Source organism: Trachypithecus francoisi, unplaced genomic scaffold, assembly GCF_009764315.1.
Source record: "Trachypithecus francoisi isolate TF-2019V2 unplaced genomic scaffold, Tfra_2.0 Lachesis_group14, whole genome shotgun sequence".
In the NCBI taxonomy this organism is placed as follows: Eukaryota; Metazoa; Chordata; class Mammalia; order Primates; family Cercopithecidae; genus Trachypithecus; species Trachypithecus francoisi.
In genome coordinates this window covers 52,223,773-52,251,466 of record NW_022681459.1, presented here as the reverse complement: position 1 = coordinate 52,251,466, position 27,694 = coordinate 52,223,773, and the positions used below count along the sequence as shown (strand labels likewise).

The following is a 27,694-nucleotide window of genomic DNA, read 5'->3' as shown; positions in this document are numbered from 1 at the left end:
TTACAGGCATGAGCCACCGCACCCGGCCACGGCATGAGCTGTCTTATACATCTCCTCCATCATGTCTGGAGTTACGCTTTTTTTCTTTTTTTTGGTGGAGTCTCACTCTGTCATTCAGGCTGGAGTGCAGAGGCATGATCTCAGCTCACTGCAACCTCCACCTCCCAGGTTCAAGTGATTCTCCTGCCTCAGCCTCCCAAGTAGCTGGGATCACAGGTACCCACCACCACATCCAGCTACTATTTGTATTTTTAGTAGAGATGAGGTTTCACCATGTTGACCAGCTGGTTGCAAACTCCTGACCTCAAGTGATCACCCTGCCTCGACCTCCGAAAATGCTGAGATTACAGGTCTGAGCCACAGTGCCTGGCCTACCCTGTTCTTTATGTATTGAAAGAACTGTTTCTTGTAAGCATCTTCATCTTCCTCCATTATGTAGCACATGTAATCTGAAATATTCTGGCCTATGATGTGCTTCCATTGTACTTCTGCATTCAATTATTTGCTTTCAGAATCATGACCAGGGAATTGTTTGGTACCGTGAAGGATAGACCAGCCTCCATCCACAGCTCCCTTTAGGGCACCAAAAACTTCATTGCCAGTGGTAGTTCTGGCAAGGCCTGCATCCAAAGAGCAGGCAAAGGCATCTGGCTGACCATCTATGCCTTCCACGTTGTATTCATCGCCAGTCACTTCCACTTGGCCTTGTTAGATCTTGTCCAGGCCAAACCTATTGAGAAGCCTGTGAGCCAGCAGCAGGCCAGGACAATATGCTGCAGTGTCATTTGTCAGGCCAACCTTCACACCATATTTCAGCAGTTCGTGGGCATATGCTATGCAGACTATCATATCCCCCTCGATACGGGCATAAGCAATCTGACAAATGATATCTCTGTTTGTTACACAAACTATCGTCCTGTATTTGGGTGTGTTGTATTTACTTTTATCCTGTATCACCAAGCGTGTCTGAGCATAGTGACCAGTTTTACTTCTCCTCATCTTCCAAATTTCACTTGGTATCTCTTAAAGGCGGCCTTATTCTTAACTTTAACAAACTCCACCCTGTGGAACAGACACCCATGTCTGTGGTTCAACAGAGACCTGCAGGCCCAGCAGCGCTGGGCAGGGAAAGGCTCTACCAAACATTTAAATAAGAAGAAATGCTAATCCTTCAAATATTTTTTCAAAATAATGGAGGAGAAGGTAAGACTTCTAGATAGGCTTCGGACATCTTGTCCCTCCAAATCTCATGTTAAAATAAGATCTCCAATGCTGGAGGTTAGGCCTGGTGCGAGGCGTTTGGGTCACAGGGCTGGATCCCTCAAGAATGGCTTGCAGTAATGAGTGAGGAGAATTCACTCATTATTCCTGAGGCCCTCACCAGAAGCAGATGCCAGCATTATGCTTCCTGTGTAGCCTGCAGAACCATAAGCCAAACAAACCTCTTTTCATTATAAATTACCCAGCCTCAAGTCATTCTTTATGGCCATGCAAACTGGACTAACATGTTTCCCAACTAATTCTGAGGCCAGTATTACCCTGAAACCAAAACCAAAGATATCACAAGAAAACTGCAGACCAATATCCCTTCTGAATACAGATACAAACATCCTCAACAAAATACAGAATTCAGCAATGTATAAGAGGATTATATCCTAAAACCAAAAAAGAATGTATCCTAGGAATGCAAGTTTGGCTTAACATCCAGAAACCAATTAATGCAATACACTAATAGAATAAAGGGACAGACCACGTGATCATCTCAAAAGACACAGGAAAAAACAGAAAATTGCAAGTGTTTGTGGAGATATGGGGAAATTGGAACCTCGTAAATTGCTGGTGGGAATGTAAAATGATGCAATTGCTTTGGAAATCAGTCCAGCAGCTCCTTAAAATGTTAAACAGGGCTGGGCACAGTGGCTCACGCCTGTAATCCCAGCACTTTGGGAGGCCAAGACAGGCAGATCACCTGAGGTCAGCAGTTTGAGAACAGCCTGGCCAACATGGTGAAACCCCATCTCTACTATAAACACAAAAATTAGCCTAGTGTGGCAGCACATGCCTATAATCCCAGCTACTCAGGAGGCTGAGGCAGGAGCATCGCTTGAACCCAGAAGATGGAGGTTACAGTGAGCCAAGATAGCGCCACTGCACTCCAGCCTGGGCAGCAAGAGCGAAACTCCATCTCAAAAAAAAAAAATCATCTGTACCCACACACTCTCACATCTGTACACACCCACACACAATTTCGTTCTCCCAGGTGAATGATTCAACAGTCAGCTCCAGACTTCATATGATGTTACCCTCCCATATTTTAGAATATATCTCTAAAATAGAAGGGTTCTAAACAAAGATAACCACAATATCACTAGCAAACCTAGCACGTTTATTAAACAATTGTTCCTGTCATCAGATATCTTGTCAATGGTCAGATTTCCCCAGTTGTCTCATATATTGGATCAAACATTGTCTACACATTCCAGCCAAATCTTTAAGGAGATCCCAATAACTACCCAAATTTTATAAACTCAGTTTCACATTTTAACACAGCTTCTTCAGTTTTATTTTAAAATGTAGATTCTGAATGGCTGGTAGTCTAAGCTCGTCTGGGCCCTGAAGCTCCCCTTGGTTGCAAGCGACCTCAGCCCACACCTTCAGGTTGAATAAGTCTATCTTACAATCTAGTTAAGAAAAAACAGCCAGGCCTTTTAAAACTGTCCTCCAGAATATACAGCTTATTTATAGTGACATTGTTGATGACAAATTCAGATGGGAACTAACCCAAATGGCCATCAGAAAGAGCTTAACTAAACAGACTGGGTGACATTCAACCAGTGGAAAACTATGCCACATTTAAAAACAATGAGGTGGCCAGGCGCAGTGGCTCATGCCTGTAATCCCAGCACATTAGGAGGCTGAGGCAGGCGGATCACTTGACGTCAGGAGTTCGAGACCAGCCTGGCCAACATGGTGAAACCCTGTCTCTATTAAAATGCAATAATTAGCCGGGTGCGGTGGTGGCGCCTGTAATCCCAGCTACTCAGGAGGCTAAGGCAGGGGAATCGCTCGAACCCAGGAGGCAGAGGTTGCAGTGAGCTGAGATTGTGCTGTTGCACTCCAGCCTGGGCGACAGAATAAGACTCTGTCTCAAAATAATAATACTAATTTAATTTAATTTTAAAAATAAAAAATAAAAACAGTGAGGTCACTCTATCTGCGATAACATGAAAGTGCCAAGCTATGCAGGTGAATAAAAAATTAAACCGTGTGGGAAAAGCAAACTTGTACACAAATCTTCACAGCAGCGCTATTCACAATCCCCAAAGTGTAAACAGCCCAAGGGTTCATCTGCTGACGAATGGATAAGCAAACCGTGGAAGCCCCATGCAACGCCATGTTGTTCAGTGATGCTCTGACACCTGATCCAGCCAACGCGCTTTAAACCATTGCACCAGGTGCGGGAAGCCCCGCACGAGAGGACCAGTATGGTGTGATTCCTCCCACAGGAGCCGTCCAGAACGGGCAGCTCCACACACTCAAAGTCGACAGTGTTGCCCAGGGGCCGGGGGAAGAGGAAGGAGGAGGGACTGCTGATGGGACGGGTGTCCTTTGCAGGTGATTGAAAGATTCCAAAATGAACTGTGATGATGGCTACACAGCTCTGAGAATGTACTAAAAACCACTGAGTTGTGTGCCTTAGATGGGTGAAATTTCTCATGCCAATGATCTCTCAGTAAGGCTGGAAGGACGCAGACCTGGTCAGCTAGGAAGAGGGCCTGGTCCTTGCTAAACTGGGAAGAGTCCGTGGAGTCCGTTGGCCCAGCCCCAGCCTCTCTGTGCAGCCCTGGGGTCTGGCTCCTGCTGCTACACCCCACGAGCTGCCACCTCTCCCCAGCTCTGGGCTGAGCATCACCTTTGCCAGAGGAAGGTCAAAGCACCTGGACCCCAGCACCCCAAGGGCCCTCGCAGGCCTCTTCTGGGTCCCACCTCTCAGTGAGCACAGTGGCTGAGCACCCCTGGGCCTGAGGCTGGGCATCCCCCAGGTGTGCCAGGGGCTCTCGGTGCAGGGCTATGAGCAGAGTGAGGGGAACCTGCTGGCGTCCCCACCAGCCCCAGCCTGGGCACCCCACCCAAGGAGCCCGGCTCCCGGAGTCAGGGGCACTGACGACTATTCGCACAGGCAGCAGAGAGCTGCTGACCCCTTCTGAACACGGGGCAGAGAAGAAAGTTGAAGCATCTGCTGTCTATCAAGCCAAATGAATTGACTGTCGCTCTAAGGACGGCCGCTGTACCAGGCCGCAGCCCACAGGGCACACGGTGTGATTCCTGCGCGGGAAGCTGGTGCTCACGCCGGGTGCGGAAGATTTGCAACCCCGAGGGGCCCCGCTGCTCCAGGGAACCCGATGGAAAGTTCACAGGCCGGTGCAGAGCTGCTCACACGGGTGGTGCTCGAGGGAGCCCGCGGAGGAGCCATCAGCCCAGGCAGTGGGTGCAGATGGGCTCCGCCTTCACCAGCTCCGCCCAGCTCCCGGGTCACCCACCACAGCCCCGGCCGAGAGGGGCAGATGCCAAGCCGTACTCGCCCTTAACTCACATCCTCACTACAACGTAGTTGTCGAGTAAATGCTCTCCACGGGTTAAAAATATAAGTAGAGATGGCCGGGCACGGTGGCTCACACCTGTAATCCCAGCACTTTGGGAGGCTGAGGCGGGTGGATCACGAGGTCAGGAGATCGAGACCATCCTGGCTAACTCGGTGAAACTCCGTATCTACTAAAAATACATAAAATTAGCCAGGTGTGGTGGCGGGCGCCTGTAGTCCCAGCTACTTGGGAGGCTGAGGCAGGAGAATGGCGTGAACCCGGGAGGCGGAGCTTGCAGTGAACTGAGACTGTGCCACTGCACTCCAGCCTGGGCAACAGAGTCAGACTCTGTCTCAAATAAAAATATATATATATATATGTAGAGACATGAATGTTGATTCTTTTTTTTTTTTTTTTTTTTGAGGCGGAGTGTCGCTCTGTCGCCCGGACTGGAGTGCAGTGGCCAGATCTCAGCTCACTGCAAGCTCCGCCTCCCGGGTTTACGCCATTCTCCTGCCTCAGCCTCCCGAGTAGCTGGGACTACAGGCGCCCGCCACCTCGCCCGGCTCGTTTTTGTATTTTTAGTAGAGACGGGGTTTCACCGTGTTAGCCAGGATGGTCTCGATCTCCTGACCTCGTGATCCGCCCGTCTCGGCCTCCCAAAGTGCTGGGATTACAGGTGTGAGCCACCGCGCCCGGCCGAATGTTGATTCTTACGACACTTATTTATTCATGAAACCAATGGCTTAGAGGCCAGAAATTCAGTCCCTGGGTTGACACCAAACCCGACTGTTGACTTTTCCTGCTGAATGGAGGAGCTGGGAGAAGCCTGCCTCCAGCTGGCGCCTCAGACCTGTGTCCACCTGGCAGGCCCCCACCCAGGCAGGGACAGGCCACTGGGCAGGAGGCACTGGGGCATTGCTGTGGCTCAGGACACTTGCAGGATGAGTGAAGGAGGAGGAGAGGGAGGAAGGCAGAGAGGACCACCTCGGCCACTCTGACCTCGCGTCCTGGCCATGCCTGGGTTCTTAGAGGCAGGAGTTGGGGGGCCACAGGGCCGGGGGCCACAACCTCTTTCAGCTGCTGCCACCCTCCTTGGCAATGAACTCCAAAGCCCCCCCCCCACCTTGCGGGTGCCACCCACAGGCCTGGTGCAGGTTCCACATTATCTGTGTCCATGTTTCCCACACAGGGCCAAGAATTACCAGGAAGCTGCTATCATGGCCCAGCCGCATCCATCAGCCACCATTCACCTCATTCTGGCCCCAGCTAATCATGTCAGGGTGGGGAGAAGCCCAGGAAGGCAGCTCCCCACGAGCCCCTGACTCAGCCCCACAGCCTGACTGCATCATCTGAGCCCTTGGCCCTGGCCTGCCCTGACCTTCCTATCCCCAGGCCTGTGTCCAACCTCCAGTACCTGAAAACAGAAAAGGACAGCACCCTGCCCAGGGCCTTCCCTCATGACGGCCCCTGTGGGGAGTGAGGCCACCCCAGGGTAGGTGGGCCTGTGCCAGCTGCATCTGAGGCAGGGTTGGGAGGAAATGACCACCCGGCTCAGCCAAGCCAAATGGGAGCAGGATGGGGAGGAGTCCAGGGGGCCCGTGGCCTGCAGCCATCCCCACAGCAGCACACCCAGGGCAGGGTGCATGGGGACCCCAGGCCCTCAGGGAAGAGCTGGACCTGAGTCCATAGTGGGCATGGGAACCAAACCAACCGGACTGCTGGACAGGGGCCTTCCAGCTCCATTGACCAGCCCTGTGGCCAAATGGACGTGAAAGCAAGAGTGCCGCAGGTCCACCAAGAGCCAGAGCGGGAGCTGGCGCAGCCGCCTCAGGCAGGTGTGGGCATGCAGCCCCGACCTCTGCAAGGTCTTGCCTTTCTTTTATTATTATTTTTTTTTAGTCTAATTAAAGGTTGGTCAATTTTGTTTATCTTTTCAAAAAACTAACTTTTTGTTTTGTTGATTCTTTGTCTTGTTTTCTAGTCTCTATTTTGTTTAGTTCTATTCCAATCTTTATGATTTCCTTCCTTCTATTAATTTGGGGTTTGGTTCATTCTTGCTTTTCAATTTCTTCGAGGCACACTGTCAGGTTGTTTACTTGAAGTCTTTCTATCTTTATATATATAAAGTGTATCTCTTTATCTATCTAGACAGATAGATAGATGATAGATAGATACAAAGAGACAGGACTCACTCTGTCACACAAGCTGGAGTGCAGCGGTACAATCATGGCTACCTGCAGCCTCGACCTCCTGGACTCAGGTGCTCCTCCCCACTCAGCCTCCCAAATAGCTAAGACCACAAGCACATGGCACCATGCCCAGCTAATTTTTGTATTTTTAGTAGAGACGGAGTTTCATTATGTTGGCCAGGCTGGTCTTGAACTCCTGACCTCGTGATCCACCCGCCTTGGCCTCCCAAACTGCTGGGATTACAGGCGTGAGCCACCACGCCCGCCCCTGACTGTGTATTTTCCAGTAGCCTGTCTTTGAGCTCATTGATTCTTTCCTCTGCTTTATCCATTCTGCGGTTGAGAGCCTCTATCAATTTTCCAGCTCAGCAGATGTTTTTCTCAGTTCCAGTATTTCTGTTTGATTTTTTAATTTCAATATCTTTGTTAAAATTTTCTGACAAGTCTCTGAATTGATTTTCTGGGTTGTCTTGGAGATCACTGAGTTTCCCCACAACTGCTATTTTGGATTCTTGATCAGAGGCTCACATGTGGCCATCTCATTAGGGACGAGGCGCTTTGTCCCGTTAAGTGGTTCATAGTTCCCCGTTTGCTTGTTTCTTGTGAATGCACATCTATGTCTTTGCATTGAAGGATTAGTTATTTATTCCAGTCTTCTTGGTCTGGCTTGTTTTGGTTTTTACTGGATATGTTTGCTTAGAGATTCTTTGCGATGTACCTGTTGAATTTTTTTTTCTGCTAGGTTGCTGCCTCCTTCTTCAGCACTAGAGGGCAACATAAGCCCAGGTTTTCCTCAGCTCCAACAAAGGCTCAGAGTGAGGCTTCCTGTCCCAAATCGGGGAGGTCCCACAGGGGGATACCCCGGCAGTGTGGGAAGACTGGCCGGAGGTCTGCCCGGGGAACCTACGGACTGTGCCTCCTGCCATGTAGCTCGACAGCCTGACTTGGTGCCTCCTTTGGCTGCATTACAGGGCAGCTTTTAGGGCTGGAGATGCTAGTCCCACCTCTTCCCTTTGTCTCTGGCTGGCCTCAGGGGTATTTCTCCTTTAAGCATTCTGAATGCTTCCCTTGGTTTGAAGCAGAAGAAGTCTCCTGCCAGGGAGCCCAAGATAGCAGGGAAGCTGGTAGTCCACCTTAATCTCATTTTTCCATGCAGAAGCCGTGAGTCAGGGGAGATTTGCCCATGCTTGGTGCAGGTAGACTGGGGAAAACGGACATCATAGATATAGAATTCCAGTTCTCTTACTGCTTGCTCAGAGTTTATTCACTTCTCTGTGGCCCTGGGAACTGTCTGTCTTCGTATCTGAGTTCTGGGATGTTGCTGGAGATAATCTTGGTGCTGAATATTTGTCTTGGATTTTCTGTGGCAGAGAGTGAAGCCAGCTGGCTTCTGTGCTGCCATCTTGGAACTAGCCATCTCCTCAATGTTTTTTTCATTTGCTTTTAATTCTAGGTGATAGTAACAACTGAGCTCCATAAACCAGCAGGCGCCACATGTGGGTGCATTTGCCACCTATTGATCCTCCAAGGTGGGGGTTGGTTAACCCACCCTGGGCTCTACTTCCCACCCGCACCTGGCTCTCCCGTGGGGGTTGCTGAGCCCCAGAACCTGGCTGTCCTCACCTGTACAACAGGAGGGGGTGGGGAGCCAGAGGAGGCAGGGGGGCCCTGGAGGGTCTTGGTGCTTCAGGGTGGGAGTCCCCACAGCCGGGCTGACGTTAAAACTCGGGCGAGGGACCAACAAGAGATGGGTTTCATTTGCAGCAGGAGAAACACTGTAATGAGATAAGGTACAGCTGCATTAAGAGTCGGTGAGCAGAACATTGTAAGTGAATCATAATTTCATGAACTATCCACGCAGGACACTTTGGAATCATCCCAGCCTCTCTGAACAGCCCGCCCTCCCGCTGACAAGGCCCACGACAGCCTCAGAAACAGGAAAAACAGATCGACTTTCTCCAAACTGCTCACGCCCCAAGTTAGGACGAAGCAGCTTAACTTGGAGCCAATTCCAGAAGCAAACAGTGATGGGTTTAGGGAAGGAGGAGCCGGACTCCATGTGAGGGCGTCGGATGCCAACCCTGCACAGTTGGGTGGGGAGCTGTACCCAGGAGGAGCAGGTGCAGGGGACAAGGCCAGCTGGACACACCTGAGCGGGAAGCTGGGATCCCACGCTGGATACGGAGCCCCTTGCCTGCACCAAGACCCCCACCAGCCAGTCATCGTGTAGACTCCAGACCCCCACCAGCCAGTCAACCCAGGGAGGTGAGCATGACTCAGTGGGCACCCCCACAGCGGGTCAGCTTCACTAGGGCACAGCCCAGGAACCCAGGGAAAGTGAATTGCTCTGCACTCTATTTTAAAGGCCTTTTCACATCAGTGTACTAAGTTCCTCCTCCTTCTTTTTAACCTATTGCCAAGGGTTTTTCAGCCAAGGCAGGGCTGAGGGGTGTCAGAACAGGAGGCCACAGTGTGAACTTGGTTCCCAAACATGGCGGCTTCGTGCCCTGAGTGCTCTGGGTCTCAGCTGCCCACCCCGAGGTGCTCCTCTGGGGGCTGGGAAGGTTCAAGGTTCTAGCCAGGTAGGGAGGCTGCGGGGAAGTCAGTGGGGTGCGGGTCGTGTGGGCACCTCCCCAGCCCCAGCCAGCTCCGGTCCTGGTGGTCTTGGGCCAGAATGGATCCGTTCATGAGGTGGGTGCCAGGCCCGTGGGCTCAGGGAGATGTCAAAGCCTCTGGTTTTGGTGGGAAAGGTAGGGGACCTCTTGCTCCCTCCTCCTCCTGAAAAGCCAAGAGGCACCAACTTCCCGAACCTACACGCCCACCCTCCCCACACTGAAGCGGAGTGCACCGCCTGGAGGACTGAGGACCGTGGCCAGGCGCGCCCTGGGAGAGACAACCCTGGATGGAGAGCGCAAGACCGGACGGTGGGCGAGTCCGGGATCTGCATCTGAGCCGCTGCGAACCCCTGAGCCCCGTCCACGGAGTTGAGAAAGGGGTCACCCGACAGGATGAGGGCCGTCTACATAGCGCGCTTCCTCTTCTCTCGTTAGCGCTGCGGAACCAGCCTCTGGTTCTGCACCTCGGCTCTGGGAGCAGCGCCCAGCTTTGATGAGCGCTACCCCGGGACTCCCAGCCTTTGCTCCGCTGGCCCCGCCAGGCCCGGCTCCGCGAAGCCCCCAGTGTCCAGCCCAAGGCCCCGGTTCCGCAAGGACAGGGCCCTGGGGCTGCTTTGGAGCAGGGCGCGGAGGCCAGTCCTCCGAGCATGGGGTCATTGCAGGTTTTGAGAAAAAAAAACAGCGATGCCACCCCATCCAGAACGCGGTACCTTGTTTAGGGAAGTTCCTGGGCCTTCAGGGAGCCCCCCTCCCCCACGGCTCCTCGGCACCCCCCTTCCCCCCCTCCCCGGCACAACCGCCTCCCTGGGAACCTCCCCTCGGGCTGCGCTTTCAGCCAGACACAGAGAGGTCTTCCAGGAGCCTGCCCAGCCCCCACAGCAGCCCAGAGACCCGCACTCCCACCTGTACCTGCCAAGCCCTCAGAGAGGGCGCCTGGACACGCCCCGCATGGGAGGAGCTCCGCCTCAGCACCCCTGCAAGTGGCAGCAACCCAGAAAACCTGTGAGAGGCCTCTGAGCAGCCCAGAAAGTGGCTGGAAGACGCACAGCAGCTCACCCCCCTGTAAGAGCAAGGACCAGAGAACGCATGCTGAGCCCTGCTTTTGCAGAGGGGCGATGCTCCAGGCCAGGCGCGCTCAGCAGGTGCCAATCCTATTTCACACCTTTGTGTTTACATCATCTTATTTTGCATTTTATGTCTAATTAATAATATGCAGCTGGCCAGGTGCAGTGGTTCAAGCCTGTAATCCCAGCACTTTGGGAGGCTGAGGCAGGTGGATCACTTGAGGGCAGGAGTTTGGGGCCAGCCTGGGGAACATAGCAAAACCCCACTGCCAATAAAAATACAAAAATTAGCCAGCCGTGGTGGCGGCATCTGCAGTCCCAGCTACTCTGGAAGCTGAGGCAGGAAAATCACTTGAACCCAGGAGGCGGAGGTGGCAGTGAGCTATCGAGCCATTGCACTCCAGCCTGGGCAGCAGAGAAAGACTGTCTCCAAAAAAAAAAAAAAAAATTGATCTGCAGTTGACCACGTATTATGTGGTCAGCCCAGGCAGTACCGGCCCCCCCCACCCCACCCCCGCCCTCTGTCTCTACAGCTCCAGGCCCTCCCCAGCCCCTCCCCTGGACAAGACATGATGCCCAGAGGGTGAAGATCCACCAAGGTTAAACCAGAAACAAAAAGCTCAAAGCTTCAGCATCTCCCTCCGCTCAGACCCATGCTTAGAAAGCAGATTCCGCTCGACAGCACCCTGAGGCTGTGGGTGGGAAAGAGAAGGGGCACAAACTGCACCCGCCCTTAGCTGGGCCTCTCAGCAGCCCTGAGTGCTCCTGGGCTCCACCTGGCTCCTGCACAAGCTTCCCTTCTGCGTGGGCGGTGGGTGATCCTGGGGGCCACCAGCTGCTGGCGGTGGGGAGGGGCCTGCGGGGCGGGGCTGGCTGTGGGAAGGAGAGCCACGATAGATAGGAAGCACCTGCCGGATGCAGGACAGAAACTATCTAAGGAAGACTTTATTTCCAAGTTTCTATGGAGATGTTACAAACGGTGTAGGCTTTAAAAGCATTTAAAACTTTTATGTAATTAAAACTTTAAAATAAAATATGATCAGGTGAAATAATAAATAGTGCCATCATGACAATTTTTAAGATAAAGGCGCGTCTCCGCCCCTTGCAGTCAGCACCCCACCTGTCCTCAGGGCTCACCAGCCGTCTAGGGCTGTAGGAATAAAATGGCCACACCGTCCAAATCTTGACTTTATTTTTAATATAAAAAATGCAAATTTGGAAACCCACCCTACTTTCCCCAACATAATGCTTTACCTCTTAAAAATAAAAATAAAGTACTAATTCTATATACATCACATGTACCATACAAAAATGTATCCAAAGTTTCTATTGCTACCAAAGTGTTCTAAATTAAAACAAGTTACAGAAAGCCCCTCATTGTAAACAAAAGATTACAAGTTATAAAATCAAAGTACACACAGGCCAGAGTCATTTATACAATGCAATGCATTCTGCTCCCAAGCCGACTTGAATTTTTATGTGCCTGTATAAAAATGCATATCAATATACCTTTGCAAATGTATTTTTCATTATAAAGCAAATGAATACACTTTCTACAATAAATAATCCGCTGGGAGGCACACCTGCGGGTTGAGGCGGGCGGGACGACGGGCGCGGGGACAACCCGCCCGTGGGCAGCGGGGTGTTTTTGGTGATCTGCAAGTGATGTACACAGCACAACTTTATTCTCCCCCTTTCCACAAAGTACCATTCAAAATAATGTCCTTTTCTCTCTTAAAATACACATTTGTCATTGTAAATTTACATCCCGTCTTATTAAATAAGTGGTACTCTGTGTAAAGAGGATGATTTACAAAATTATTAAACATTCAAAAGTCTTTAAGAAAAAGCTACATGTCAAAGAAAGTGACGCCAGCACCACGGCCCGGGGTCGTGTGACAGACGCACTGTGCTGCCCGGACGCGCCCACCCCACTCACAGCGCCCAGACGGAGATGGGTTCCTAGAAAACTTGGAAATAAAACTCCCCCCTCCCTGGGGAAAAAGAATTAAAGAGCTACAACTAAAAATCAGAATAAGTTAAGTTCTGAACAATATACAAACATGTACAGCTTATCAACACTATGGACAAGACCCGCGCTGGCAGCCGGGCCGTCAGTCAATGTCACTGAGGTCGCTGGTCGGCTCCCCGTGGACGCGGCTCAGGTGGTTCATAGCGCGGTCAAAAGCGATCCGCACGGCCTTCCGGATGCTGGAGTTCCTCCCTTCCATCATCTTTAACTTGTCTATAGTTTCGTCAATACCAAGGGGAACCATTTTGGACTTAGGAAGCCACTGCCTTTTTAAAAGGAAAAACAGGGGGAAATCATTGCTTGCACGTGGTGCTTCAACATGCTCCATGTAATCATCTAACACATCCACTGCCCTCTGATAGAGAGGGACCCTGCTCAGCACCACCAAGACAGCTGGGCCCTGTGTAGGGACAGGCCCGAGGCCAGGGGTGCATCCCTCCCTTCCCCTCCCCGGCCTGGGGATATGGGGAGCTAAGGAAGGCATAAAAACCATCACCTCCTCCTCCACCTCCAAAACATTTCCCAGTGCCTGCTGAGTGACAAGACAACACGCACACACGAAGCCCAGAGCCAGGGTGGGCCCTGGAGCAGGGGCCGGTGGCTGGGGAGACCCCATCAAAGGGGCCCTCGGATGGACAAGGTGTGGGCCTCGCTCAGGGCCTGACAAGAAGCAATGGCCATGTGGCCAGAGAGGCAGAGGTCGGGTGATGAGGAGAAAGACGGGAGGGATACTCGTGCTGCCAGCCACGCTCCAGGCACACACACCACACGCAGGTGGCCCCGAGCCTCTGCGCCAGGTCCCCAGAGCAGCCAGCTCCACAGGGAACCAGGAAGCACCTGCCTGGGCCACGTGCGCAGGGCACAGCTGGGGCTACATCTCCTCCCAGAGGCATGTGCTGCTAGCGTGTCCTACACAGAGGGGTCTTGGGGTCTGAACCCTGGCACATCAGAGTCCCAGGCATTGTGCGAAAAAGCAGGCCAGGGCACAGGGGGAGCCTCCTGTGATGGTGTGGACGTCTGAGCAGAGCTGGGTGATGCCGGGACGGAAGGCTCTAAGCACAGGGCCAGAGGCCAGGCCCGGGCGGGGGCCGTGTCCTGCAGCACAGGGGTCCAAGAGCCCAGCAGTGGGACCCCCAACACTACAGTGGGCACGGGTAAGGAATAGAGAAGAGATAGCCCGGGCCAACGGGGCTCAGGCGAGAGGGAAAGGAAGCCATCAGACAGAGACAGACCCTGTGCTCAGTGCCCATCCCACAGTCCCAGTGGGGGTGCTGGGCAGTGCCCTTCTCCACCAGGCAAACAGCAGAGCACCTACCTCTGACTTTAGCTGTGCCAGGGCCCAGCAGGTAAAGAGGCTGCTCACCACAGGGACACTCAGGTCACCAAGCCCACAGCCCCCACACAACCACCCCAGCCGGTCCCCGAAGTCTAAGGCCTCTTGACTCACCAACTTCTCTTATTATCAAAAAAGAGAACGAGGAACAGCTTCTCGTCGGACTTGGTCTGCATGTGCTCCCCAATCTTCAGCACGTCTAGGGGTGGGGCCGGGATGGTGACGCCATTGTGGTGGCCAGGCACACGCGGCATCTTGGGGTCAATGATCTGCACGAGAAGGACCCACTGAGGTCACTGTAAGGCTCACACCCACTGACGACTGCACCTGTCACTGCACCACCCCCACCCCCCGCAGCAGTGTGAGCCTCCTCGGACCACCCCCGCCCCTCAGCTATGAGCCTCCTCGGGACCCGCAGGTGGTGGGGCCCTGGGCACCACGAGAGCCGTCCTCACCAGGGCTGGGTAGGAGGGGTAGCCGCTGCACTTGGCCCACACCACCTTCAGGGGCTCCAGCACTGAGGCGGCAGCATCAGTGGAGATCCACATGCTGTTCTGGCCAACTTCTGCGGAGAGAGGCACGGCGTCAGCAGGACAGAGGGGGCATGCCCTGCCCCCCCCCACAAAAGGTACACAGCAACAGGCTGGGGTCTCCGGAGCACAGCCCAGTTTCTAGGCCTTTCTCACCCACGCCCGGCAGCACCACTGCCTCTCTTGTGGAGTCCAGGCCCCTGCATCCCCCGCTGTCCCTGCAGCCCACCTGGGGGCCCACCAGCCTCCCACAGACCCAGAGAATCTCCTGCCCTCCGAGCTGGAAGGCTCTGACTCCCGGTGCCCAGCACAGTCCCTTCTGAGCCCTCCTTGCCCCAAGGACGGGGCTCCCAGCGTGCTCCTGCCTCCTTTATGCAGCTGACACCCCAAATCCAAAACCAAAGTCCTGGCTCCCCCTCCACCAGACCAGCTCCCTGCTGTCCCTCCCACCGGGGGGGGGGTGTCTCCGTCCTGATGCTCCCTCACAGCTGCCTTCCACAGTGAGGGCCATGCCAACCCCAAACCCCAGGGCCTCCCCCTCTCCCAGGGGCCTGAAGTTGGGGGCACCCACCCTGCAGTCAGTCCCCTCTGCAGCCACAAATGACCACTGAACCTAAACAACCCCAGACAGCCTTGACCGTGCCCGGCAGCCAGGAGCCACACAGAGCTGGACGTTCCACAGGGAAACGAAGGCAGGATGGAGGAGGTACCACCTCCACAGGCACCCCAGCAGGGCTGCAGCCCGGAGCCCCTCGGTGTGTGATGAACCCTCCCCAGGAGGTTGGCCAGGGTGGGGCTCCACACAGGGCACCGTGCTCCCTGAGCCAGAGCCCAGTCCGCAGCCGTCGAGCCCTAAGACGCTAACCGGGAGGTGTGGAGAGCCAGAGAGGCGGGTCCGGGTGACTCACCGGCTGCGATCCTGGCCGCCTTGGCATAGTTCCCGTTCTCGATGCAGGAGATCAGCTCACTGCGGTCCTCCAGCGTGTGCCTTCGCACAAGAGCCGGTTTGCCCCGCCCACATTTGGGCGCACTAAAGCTTCGGGAGGAAGAGCAGAGGGAGTCAGGTGTCCCACCCCTGGCTTCAGCCTCACTCAGGTTTCGTCCCGTGGGCTGCCCGCCACCAAGCTGGCCATGCGTCCTGCCTGACACCCCCGCAGCCAGGCAGGCCTGTGGGTGCACACGTCTGGAGCGAGTGAGCCTGTGGCAGGGGGGACTCAGGAGGCCAATGTGGCCTTCACAGGGCTGTGCTCACTGCCAGATTCTGGGAGGAAAAGATCAAGTATAAACTTAATTGCAGTTTCTAAAATTGTGTTCCTACTTCACGGAGTGTTTTTCCTACTTCTGCTTGAATTCTACAAAGCAGATTAACACGCAGCACGGGAAACCACCCACAAGGGCAGAGCACACATGAATCCCGGGCCAGAATTTTTCAGAGGGCACTAAGATGGGAGCTGGAATGTCCTGGTCTCCAGGACGGCCAGGCAGGGCGGGTGGCGCCGGGGGCTGCGTGGCAGGAAGTGCGGGGCCGCGGGGCCCACCTCGAGTCGCAGAGCGGGCTGTTGCTGGAGGAGATGCTGGACTCGGAGGCGCAGCGTCGTCGGGGTGTGGCTTTCCTCCCCAGGCCGCCGCCTGGCTCCTGCTCACTCCTCGTACCCCCAAAGCCGTTGGTGAGACCTGGAACACAGGCAGGCCAGCCCTGAGCTCAGCGCCACGAGGGCGTGCCCAAGCAAGACTCAACTACGTGACACCTGGAACACATCTCACAAGGAACGTTTCACAGACAGGTAAGACAACACCTTCCTTTTCACTCCCAGAGTCCAGTCCTCACAGTAAGCAGACACCAAAGTTACTCGTTACACGGAATCAATGTAACAAACTGCGGTCAGCTCTGATCACAGCCGTTTGCTGGGCACCGTGAAGATGCTCCTCTTGACAAGGCCAGGTCTTGAAACAGGCTCCGTGAAGGCAGAGAGGGTGCCGCGAGCCTGCCACAGGGGCAGATGCGCAACCTGTGAGTGCAAACACGGGGCTGGCCTGTCCACGTGGGCACACGCCGCATCTGGACGGACCCTTGACCAGGCTGAAGGGGTCACCAAAGACACAAAATCGTATTCACAGGAGCAGAGTTCCAGGGAATAGGAAATCAGGTTTTAAAAAGAAAAAACCTTGGTTCAAACGACAAGTGTTAACATGAAGTCAAAAATGCTGACGAAACACTTTAAAACAGAGAATCTGGGGCCGCCACCGTGTCTGAGTGTGTCCGGCCTCACTCACCATGAAGCCGCGATCACTAGCATTCACGTACTATACACAAAACACAGTTGACAATTCCATCATCTCCACATTTGAAAAATAAGGCAAATCTCAGTATTTCCCCCTAAAAAGGCCTGACTTTATATCAGTCAACAGGAAACAATATCTGCCCTAGGTCCCCCCACGAGGCCCCCACGGGGGTCACAACGGGGATGATGCTCCAGCCAGGGCAGCCTCTGGCTGTGAGAGCTGAAGCAGTGTGTGAATTTTTTTTTTTTTTTTTTGAGACAGAGTCTCGCTGTGTCGCCCAGGCTGGAGTGCAGTGGCCGGATCTCAGCTCACTGCAAGCTCCGCCTCCCGAGTTCACGACACTCTCCTGCCTCAGCCTCCCGAGTAGGTGCGACTACAGGCGCCGCCACCTCACCCGGCTAATTTTTTGTATTTTTAGTAGAGACAAAGTTTCGCCGTGTTGCCCAGGCTGGTCTTGAACTCCTGACCTCAGGTGATCCGCCCGCCTCGGCCTCCCAAAGTGCTGGGATTACAGGCGTGAGCCACCGCACCCAGCTGTGTGAATTTTTTTATCCAAAAAGAACCCCATTTTCTTGCCTACCTCATCCTTAAAAATTTTTAAATCTATTTCCAAAGGAAACTGTGTAAATTTGTAAATAGAGCATTAATGTAGAATTTTTTTTTGCAAACGAAGTCTTGCTCTGTCACCCAGGATGGAGTGCAATGGACTCCACAGCTCACTGCAACCTCGACCTCCTGGGCTCAAGTGATCCTCCTGCCTCAGCCTCCCGAGTGGCTGGGAGACATGTTTCGAAGGGAATGGCTGGACTGCGGGGTTTTCCACTTGCTTCAAACGCTTCCCGTCTGTTCTCAATGAGCACAACTGACTGAAACAGAAGGGGCTAAATCAACCTCGGTGAACAGCTCAGAAGGGAATGCGCAGACTAGGCGGGCGCCCTGCTGCCCTCCACAGACTCAAGTCAGACACTCGCTCTGTGTCTGCTGGACTGGAATGTACCCTGAGCTCCAAATGAAGCTCTGTGTTTCTCATTTTAACCTCGGTCATTTTAAGGCAGGAAATACGGCCAGGTGGGGGTGTCATACTCATTTTTGGCAAGGGAACAAATAAATGCAAGAACCTACAGTAGAAGGCCTTGAGCCACATGCTGAGCTGCCCCAGGGCTCCACATCCTCCCCACACTCATCACAGAGCGGCTCAGACCCTGCACACTCAGGCCCTGAAGGTGTCTCAAGAGGGAGTTAAAAGTCCTGTCCTGGCCCCTGAGGACCCCTCAGGAGCAAGGACTCCATCCCTACTCCCACCTGAGTGGGTGAAGGCAGGGGAAGCCCACCCAGCTTGCATCAGCAGTGGACGGATGGAGCCCAGCACCCCTGCCAGCGTTCAGCCCACAGGCCCAGGGACGGGTCTGCCAACGCGTGTGAGCCGTCTCCAGACAGCAGCCACCAGCCTGGCGACCCACACCCCACAGCCAGGCCCCCAGCGCACTTCAGACCCCAGGTACAGGGTGAACCTGCTCCAGGCTGAGCAGACGCGGCCCAGGGCCTGGGTGGAGAGGCTTTGAGTAGTTACTGCTCGGCCGAGCGATGGCCACCTGGGGGAAGACGAGGACCAGTGCAGCCTTCACAAGACTGCCCAGTGACGCCAGCCTGAGGGCCCCAGCACCGGAGCACCCGCAGCTGTGCCGGCAGCTGCAGCCCCAACACAGCCAGGCCATGCATAGGCCACTCACTAGCCATGAAGGCCCCAGCTCCACGAGCACCACCGCATGGAGTGGGGCCAGGCAGGGGATTAAAACACAAGGCAAGTCCTTAATTCTCAGAAAGAGAATGATAAAACGCCCCTCTTCATTTTCCTAAGCGTTCAGTGAGTGCACATATGACGCAAGTACACACAGAGGTTCTGTGTGTCACCTGTGAAAATGTGACAGCGCCCAGGAAGACGTGGGCAGCACGGACAAACCCAGACCAACCAAGACGCCACCCAGCGAGAGGCCTGGTGGGGGCGCGATGGCCGCAGGGCCTGACAGGCAGTTCGGGCGCTACAGCAGTGCAGGATCACCCCAGAGGCCAGACCAGGCCACAGACACGGCCCGGGAGGCTCTGCGGCCACTGCCTGGAGTCCCCAGAACCTCAGGGGAGCTTCGAGGTGGCCTGTGCTGCCCAGACCCTCACAGCCTCCACCTGGGCCACCAGAAAATCATCTAAGACAGCTATGGTTCTGAGATCTCTCCATCTCAGCCCTGCCAACTCCCGCCCTGTGAGGCTCTTCCGGCCAGCTGGGAGATGTCCACCATGACGCGCACCCTCGGCACCCCTGCAAGGACCTCAGCCCAGAACATTCTGAAGCCCAGGCCAGCCTTGAGGTGGGACCCAACGTGGGGAACCCAGGGCTTGAGGTCTGCAGAGATGGGTGCCTGGTCCATGAGGCATTTGCAAACTGCAGGCACTGACGTCGGGCCCAAGTCTCTAAATCGTGCATACAGCAGGAGGCAACTTTCAGCAACTTTTTCAGCACGAGGTGTTTTTTTAATGCTGAAAGTAAAGCTTTTTTTTTACTTTCAAAATAGTAAATAGATTTTGCACAATAGATTGTGCAAAATACATTAAAAGAGGCGGCGGCTGCCAGGGAAGAGCCACTGTCCCCTCAACACAGGAGTTGCACAAATTCCCACAGTGGCCAGGGTCCGCCCACCCTCAAGGGGCCTTCCCAGTGACTTCCTAGGAGACCAAAGACTGAATACAGAAACGTCCCTCTCTGCCCCCAAAGGAGATGGCACAAAGGGGATGGCGCAAAGGTGTCCCACAGCCCAGTCAAGCGTGGTCCTTGGAAGCCTGCCTGTCACCAGGTATATCCACAGCACACCTGCAACTGTCCCGGGAGGTCCCCAAAGGGTCTTCTGAGAGACTACAGGCCACGGCAGCTGGGACACCGCCCCTCCCCACAGGGAGAGAAGCCCCGGGGTCCACCTGGGGAGGCGGAGGCCTGCAGGCCTGACTGATGGGCCATAGTCTCCTCCAGCCTCAGGTTCTCAGCCCCTAACCCATACGGACACCACGAATCCTCCAGGCCACAGGTGCAAGAACACCAGGCCCCGATCAGTGGCTGCCGAGACGCCTGAGGGCAGGGAGCCATGGGAACACATCCCCGCAGCCCAGGATACAAGCCCGCCCCTGCCACCAGCACCCAAGCTGCCGCCTCGGCTTCTCTGGCTCACAGGAAGCTTGGCCGTATGAAGCAGGTGGGCTGAGCCTGCACCCCGAAGACCAGAGCCCTGAGGGCCCCACGCAGTGGCAAAGGCTCCAGCATCCACGCTGCCCCAGAGGTGGGAGAGCCCATTATCTTCTGTTTTCAGTTTCACTTTTACCGTCGTTAAAAGGAGAGCATTTTTGGTGCATTTTTCAACCTCTCAGTAAAAACACACACAGAAGAAGTGTCCAACAGCACTCTGCTCTTGCTGGGACCCGCTCCGTGATAACACAGCCGGGACGGTCAGAGACAGACCCAAAGCCCAGGCCAGACACCTGCACAAGACTTGCTGGGACCTGCTCCATGACAGTGCAGCTGGGGACAGTCAGAGACAGACCCAAGGCCCATCTCGCCGGGACCCGCTCCGTGACGATGCAGCCGGGATGGTCGAGACAGACCCGAGGCCCAGGCCAGACGCCTGCACAAGATCCCAGGCGTCCAGGGATGCCCCACCCAACGAGCAGGACTTCTCAGTTGGCCGCAGGGACACTCAGTGTGGCGGCCAGCAAGAGACAAACAGCAACACTGCTCAGGAATCCACTGGGAATTGTGGGGAGAAAACAGTGGAAGGGGAAGTAAGGGGAGAAGGAAATCAGGTAGAAAACCCAGAAACAGAGAAGATGCTAGCAAGTGAGTGAGCACGCACTGTCCATGCCACATCCTCAGATGGGCCGAGCCAAGTTCCTCCATACCCCACGGCACCAACACAGCACAACGCGCCTGGGCATGGCCGCCGCATGCGAACCAAAGGTCACTACGGGATGGCTCCACACGCTCAGGACAGCCTCAGAATGCTGTCCACTGTGTCGTCGGCTGCAGCAGGCTCCCAGCCGGTGCCGGGCTCTCCTCTGCGTCCTTTGTGACTATCCAGAGGGAAGGCTGAGGCACCGCGACATCCCACCAGCTCCAGGCGTGCACCGGGCGCCAGCACCATTCCCACTGCCCGGCTGACTTACAGAGGGGGTGGGCTGGGGTGGGGGAGAGTTCCTCCAGGGCTGCTGTTTGTGTTTGTGTTTAGAGGATGTTTGAGCTGATGATTCCAATGGGATCCGCAAGAATTAAGTGAAAGGCAAGATGCAGTGATCTTTGTGTGTTCCAAAACGGCAGCTTAGCAGAACTCCAGTCCAAGTTGAGGTAAGAGAAAATGATTAGGGTCCAAAGACTGAACTACCCAGCACATTAGTGGTTAAAGTGAGAACCTGGAAAACAGTGAAAAAGCCATTTAGTCTGAATGAAAGGGCAGGACAGCTCAGCCTCCTCCCTGAACAGCCGAAGGACACCAAAGACACCTCCGCGCTCTCATGCCCCACCACGTGCACACGGAGACTCGCGGCAGGGGTCTCCGCCACGGCGGCGAGGGGAACACCGCTTCAGGTGACGGTTCACGGCTGGCGAGCGCGCGGCCGGGGAGGAAGGAAGCCGCGAGCCAGGGCCAGCCTCTGGGGCCTGGGCCACCGCGGAAGCACAAGGCCTCTGCACAGCACTGCGGCGGGAGGCCCACGGTGAGTGCTTCGCCTCCGGACCAGCAACCCTGTTCAGCCTGACTCAGAATCGTGCGCGTGCTGGTAAATGCCAGAGCACTCCTTCAAGTTCAGAGCACACAGATGAATGTTTGGAAAACATCAGAGGGTTCTGAGTAATTCCTGTCCTAAGACTGAGAAGAACTGCAGCTCGGAGCAAGAAATCCCCCATGTGCAGAGCACCAGAAGGTTCCGGTGAACCCAAAGCGAGGGCGGATGGTGGGGCTGGCACCATTCAGAGCACGCCCAGCCCTCCCCCAGGCACCTTGGCCGCAGCAGTGGAATGCCTCCTGCTCCCCAGGGCCAGGTCTTCATGCTGCTGAGGCTCCCAGCTGCTCAGGAGAGAGCTCAGGAACTCACCGCGCCTCCACGGAAATCCACTGTCACTCGGGAATGAGAGAGCAGAAATCTCCACTTCAGTCAGGATCAAAGGGCACCATAATTCTCAAAAGCCACCACGGGCCACACTCACTGAAGGTCTGCAGTGAGACTGCTCTACACCACTGTCACCACGGGAATCCTGCAGAACACTCCACTCCAGTGTAGGACCGTGGCCTGGAGGGGACACGTGCTCTTCTACAAGGGACATCTGATGAGCGAGCCTGCGAGGCTGCTGAGCACGTGGCCGCCAGCCGGCAACACTGTCCACGGCGGGCGCGCACAGCCGGGGCAGGGCCAGTCGGGTGGCGCCCCCTGGTGGAAGCCACCACACGCGCACCCTGCCGAGTGTGGAGGCGACGCCGCCCCAAACCCCAGCCCCCGGCCAGCAGGGCCTCCACGCACAGAGCCCCACACCTCCGCCACCGACAGACGTGAAACCCCCAGGAAGCGGAGCGTCAGCCGAATTCCAAGTTCTGCGTGCAGAGGGGACGCCCACGACTGCACCGAACCAACCTCTAGTACCCAGCGCACAGCACCCTGACCCGATTCATCGCAGGACTTCCAGGGCGCTTGGAAAACCAGGTCAAGGAGTCTTTCGCCAAAGGTGGCTAAGAAGGGCCAACGTGGTTAAGAGACATCCCCAAGTCCTGAGTCAAGGGCCATCTATCCTTATCGGTATCTTGTGAAGCATTTCAATAGCCTCATATTACTTAGAAACCAAAAAAACTTTTTCAAATTATTTTAAAATGCCAATTTAGTATCAATCCATCAAAGTAAAAGCACATGGGTAGAAAATTTCTACACAATTCATTTATGTGCAAAATTTTCATACAAATCAAAATGAAATTTACCAGAAATTACTCTGGCAACAAGAGGCATGACCTGCTCGCTGGCAAGGGTGGGAGGTGCGCTTCCTTCCGCACAAAGGCCTCAAGACAGCACCTGGTCTCGCTCCCCTCCCCGACGCTTCAGGCCAGAGACCAGCAGAAGGAGCAGGGTCAAGATGTGAGGGAGTGGCCTGGGCGGGTCTCGCCCACCACAGCCCAGCAAAGCTCCACGACACAGGGCTCACTCGCCGCCCCTCTGGGAAATAAGCAACACCCACCCAGGCCCACTCTCTCTCGCTGCTGAAGTGCACGAGGAACCACCGCACACCAGCACAGCCAGAAGAAAACGCGCTTCCCCTTATCTAGGTATAACAGGCAGACAGGACAGACGGGAACCAAGCCTTGACTCGGGACAAAAACCAGAATGACAAACGTGCTCCAAACACGCTTCCAGAAAGGAGACACTGGCAGCCTGACCTGGCACCTCCGGAAGCGCAGCCGGGACTGAACAAGCAAACCGAAGACAGGGGGCTCCTCTTAAAAGGACACAAACTCCTCAACTTCCTCTGAGGGGCGGGGAGCAGAGGCTGCAGGAACACAGCTGCCCTCCTCAAATGCTCTCGGCACGCACGCACACACACAAACAGGAACACCCTCGCCGAGTCATTCAACAGAGTTCAGTTACGAAAGCGCAGGAAGAGATGAGAAGCACTTTCCGGTGCTATTTCAGCAGGTCCTAATACCTCATCACATATGTGGCTAACAGGGCCACATAAAACAGAGAGGAAACGTTGCTGAAATCAACTGCAAAGTACTGCATTTACCATAAGGGCAGGTCCTCTCAGAGGCCCAGGGAAGGGCCAGGCTCAACCCCGGGGTCCTAGGTCGGTGGGGCTGCAGGAGACCTGACTGAGGGGTGCAGAGTGGAGCTCCCACAAGTGCTGGGAGCGGCCAGTCACCAGTTTACCCAGAGGTGCACAGCAAAGTCAAGATGACCAATTAAAACTACACTTGAATTCATTCTCAGTACTTTTTTAAAGATCAGAAGGGGCCAGGTGCAGTGGCTCAGACACCTAATCCCAACACTTTGGGAGTCAGAGGCCGGGAGTTCAAGACCAGCTAGGAGAACACAGCGAGACCCCATCTCTACCAAAAATTTTCAAATTAGCTGGGAGTGGTGGTATGCACCTGTAGTCCCAGCTACATAGGAGGCTGAGGCAGGAGAATCACTCAAGCCCAGGAGTTGGAGGCTGCAGTGAGCCACTCACTCTAGCCTGGGTGACAGGGCAAGACTGTCTCTCTTAAAAAAAAAAAAAAAAAAATCAGAGAGGAAGTTTGTGGCAGAAGACAGGACCAAGGACCATGGACCCCTGGCCCAGGGCAGCCCAGCAAGGCTGCACAATCTCTGGTGGCAAACAGGCCCCCCATGAGGGCGCCGACCTCAGAACTGCAATTCAAGGCTTTTGAAAGAAAAAACTGCACTGCTGTCTTCTCTGGAAATTAAGAGAATGCTGCAGAAACAGAAGCTCGGCACCCCCCATCACACCACGGACCCTGAAGGACGCTCCCGGCACCGGTGGGCAAGGGCGCCTCAGGGCCGCCCGCGGCATTTACCTGCATCCAGGCGCTTTCCTGGGGACTCCTCCTCCACCTCGGAGTCTCCGCATGTGCTCCGCGACCTTTTCCTTGGCTGCAGAAGAGTCTCCAACCTCGGAAGGACTACAGACAAAAAGGTTTTGGTCCCTAGCTGAGGAGAAGTTGGCTGGGTTTCAGTGTTCTTGGCAGACTTTGGGGGGCTTACACTTTTCGATTTGCAGAAGAGAACAGAAGTGCGTCTGTTTACATCGCTTGCTGGCTCCGCCACCGCGGAGGCCGCCGCCGCCGGCACATCGCCACTACTGGCGCGGGTGGGCTCTGGAGGGCGTCCGCTTACCAGTGCGCTCTGAGTGCAAGCGCTATGTGATTCATTATCAAATGTGACTCTTTTGAAAAGTTTACTCTGCTCTGGGTTGAGTTCTACTGGTTTGAGGGTTGGTGGTTCTGAATTAGTCTCCGAGTTTGAAGGAAGAGGTAATGCATCTGATGGTTCAAGTTTAGGGGGAGAGTTATCTCCTGAAAAAATTATAAATAAAGTGATTTTTGAAAACTGAAGATTATAAAATCTATTATAAAACTTACTATAAATGTGAAGCCCACCAAAATACTAATTCAGTTAAGGAAACAACGCATCGCACGTACTGTCTGCTCGGCAGTGCAGGCCCCGTGGGCTCGGGCCACACTGTGTGGGCTTCCCTAACGCCAAAGGCTGCGGCCCTGGGTGCAGTGCCCGGGCGCACAGTTACTCTCTGAAAAAAACTGTGAAAGATTATTTCACACGCACCAATATTAAACACATCACTCGAGTTCATAACAATTTCTGCAATCAATAATTCACTTACCTTGAGGAAGAAAAGGTATCTCACATAACTAAAGGAGCCTTAAGTGGGCATTCCCACAGAGCTCTACTGGGCCACGAGGTTAGCAAATAAAAGGAAAGAAACATTAAATCTGATCTCTGGTCAAGGTCTTCCAAGTCAAAAATGCAAAAACAGCAAACAAACAAAAAAAGAAAAAAACAGGGAGTGGTGACTGGCTGTGGATGACTCTCAAGAAAGGCAGGAAAAAAAGCCCCGCTCACCCCAGCACAGAAGTCTGTGCCACGCTCCCAAATACTGTGATGGGAGCTTTCAGGAAAAAAAAAAAAATGCTTTTTAAATAAAAAGTCTTTGGAAAAAGACTAACCTCTTTGTAAAGTCTTTCTGACATCATAAAAACCAGAAGTGTGAAATGGTACAGAGCCCGCGGTCACCGGGACGGGCTCTCTGCACTGCCCTGAGTCCAGGGGGCCGGACAGGCTCTGGCACAAGGCTGACGGGGCGAGGCGATGCTCCACCAGGCCAAGCCACTGAGGCTTCTTTCCAAGCAGGACTGGTGCTGGCAACAGGAAGTGTGACCACTTTAATCCTTAGTATATATTTATCACTGGGTACAGCTTTCATTTCATTAAACCTGCAAACTTTTCTAAAACCGTCTGAAGTATGTATGGTTACTATTGTAATTCAAAAAGTCGTTTTGAAAATACAAAACTACACAACAAGACTCAGAGCAATGTTTTGAGATTGACAGAAAAGAGTTCCCCCCAAGGCTGGGCCCCATGACGCCGGGCAGCAGTGCTTTCAGCTGCAAGGTGCCTCTGATTTCAAATGACACTGAGCGCCTTAGAGCGCCTCGCAGCCGATTCAAAAAACAAGGGGGAAAGCCTCACCTCAACAAAAAGTCACCCATGCCAGCCGCTGGGAGCACAGCTGTCACGTGGGAACGCTGCATCCCAAGGCAGCTTCCCCTCCCGTTCAACGTCGCCAACAGGCTTAAGGAAAAGGTGTTTGTGAAACACCTGGGAACGCTGGCCGGAGGGAACTGGGCAATGCGGAGAAACAAGGCTGCTCATGAGCATCTACGGCTGCAGCGTCCCTGGGCCTGTGCAGCAGCCGGAGGGGCTCCAGCACTGAGCCTGCAGCGTCCTGATGCAGCCACTGTCTGGGGCAGAAGACCTGGGGCCTCACTTCACTTCCTGCCTCCTCTTCCACCTCCTGGCCCCCCTCGAGCTCTCGTCCTGATCATGACATTCAACTGCTCACTGCAATCCCAACGGCCTCTGCAGGGCCAAAGCCAGTGGTCAACCCCAGTCTTGGCCTCTGTGGGCGCAAGAGCACCAGGCCAGCAGAGATGGAGCCTGAAGGAGTCTCCTTCCAGCACCTCCAAGAGACCCCCTTCCCCCCACCTCCTCCACAGCTATCTAACAGGCACTGTAAACCCCCATCTCCTGCTTCTGGCGCAACCCTCAGAATCACCACTCCTGTCTGGCAGCAGCCCCGAGATGTGCAGACATCCCTGCCTTGCAGAGGGCCCTCCCCCACCATGGGCCATACCCTCGCCTCCACACCTCCAGCTCTCGGCCCAACAAGGACGCCCATGTGGGACTCATAACCATCTCCATGCTGCAGGGACTCCCCCAACCCCTGGTCTATCCCAAAGTGGGCCCCCGTGGCCCTGCCTCGGCCATGCACGCCCCCCAAATGCACCCCACACGCCCCCGACCTCTCTGCGGCAGCTCCACATGCGGGTCGGGCTCCAGCCGCCAGCACACAGGCTAAGGACGTGCTCCTGCAACACTGACCAGAGGCATGAAGGAGGCCGTGGTCAGGAACAGAGGTCGCTGGTGCCTGGGTGCACAGCCACCTGCCCAGCCGGGACCACACAGGCCCCTCCCCCAGCCAGGACCAAAAAGGCCCCTGGACCACTCAGTGCCTCAGTTCCTCATCCATAAAATCAGAAGAAACAGGACCTGAGCCTCCAGGCTCCACGACACAACGGGCAAGCCCAACCCATCCCTCGAGTGGAAATCTGACTGGAAGTTAACATATGAGGCGGCAAACTCCTCCCAAACCTCGCTGACTGAGGGCCACCTCAGGCCATCACTTAACTGCACATGAGAAAAGCTCAGAACACACTCGATACAACTCGGGCATAAGCCTCTCAGACCCCGTCCATGTATCATCAGTCAGGATCCTAGAATTCCAGTCCCTGGAACTTGTCACATATTCCAAATGGCAAAATGGTTATCTAATCTAAACCAGCTACTCTAAGAAACTAAAAGACCTAGTTAAGTCTGCAAGAACAATTCTGCAATATTTTGCCCACCTGGCCACCCATGATGTCAATCAAAGGCTTCTGTATCAAAGCCACAGGATGCTTTGGAAAATCACAGGCAGACACTTTAGCTCACGAGTGACAACCACACTATCCCTCCAAGAGCCGTGCCTCGAGCCTCCATCCTCTGCAATTCTGAAGGGACAAAGCTGTACACTCCGCACCTTCTACCCTGAGGAACACGCGTCCTTTCTTGAGGGCCACAGTGCTCCACAGGCTTAGTGCCCGTGCACAGGAGAGGACCTCCACGCATGCACATCAAGGGCCCACAGCTGCCCTGGACTAAAGGGGACGCCCCAGAGCCTCTGGCAAAGGCATCACTGTGACTGGAAATCCCA

General features: G+C 54.6%; 1 protein-coding gene across 12 annotated transcripts in view; it reads right to left on the bottom strand.

The window, feature by feature from the left end:
- Positions 1-11,629: 11,629 nt before the first annotated feature.
- BRD1 (bromodomain containing 1) overlaps positions 11,630-27,694 on the bottom strand; it is a 51,527-nt gene continuing 35,462 nt past the window's right edge. For 2 of the 12 annotated variants that reach the window (XM_033233529.1, XM_033233530.1), the window contains exons 8-13: positions 24,222-24,719; positions 15,888-16,023; positions 15,258-15,385; positions 14,275-14,384; positions 13,934-14,088; positions 11,630-12,752 (exon numbers count right to left, since the gene is read on the bottom strand). In XM_033233529.1, the coding sequence (XP_033089420.1) occupies positions 12,569-12,752; positions 13,934-14,088; positions 14,275-14,384; positions 15,258-15,385; positions 15,888-16,023; positions 24,222-24,719 (1,211 nt within the window). In that variant the 3' untranslated portion in view covers positions 11,630-12,568. Of the gene's footprint in view, positions 12,753-13,933; positions 14,089-14,274; positions 14,385-15,257; positions 15,386-15,887; positions 16,024-20,533; positions 21,079-24,221; positions 24,720-27,694 lie in introns of those variants that run through there. The other 10 variants (XM_033233531.1, XM_033233532.1, XR_004442436.1 and 7 more) reach the window with 9 other exon arrangements.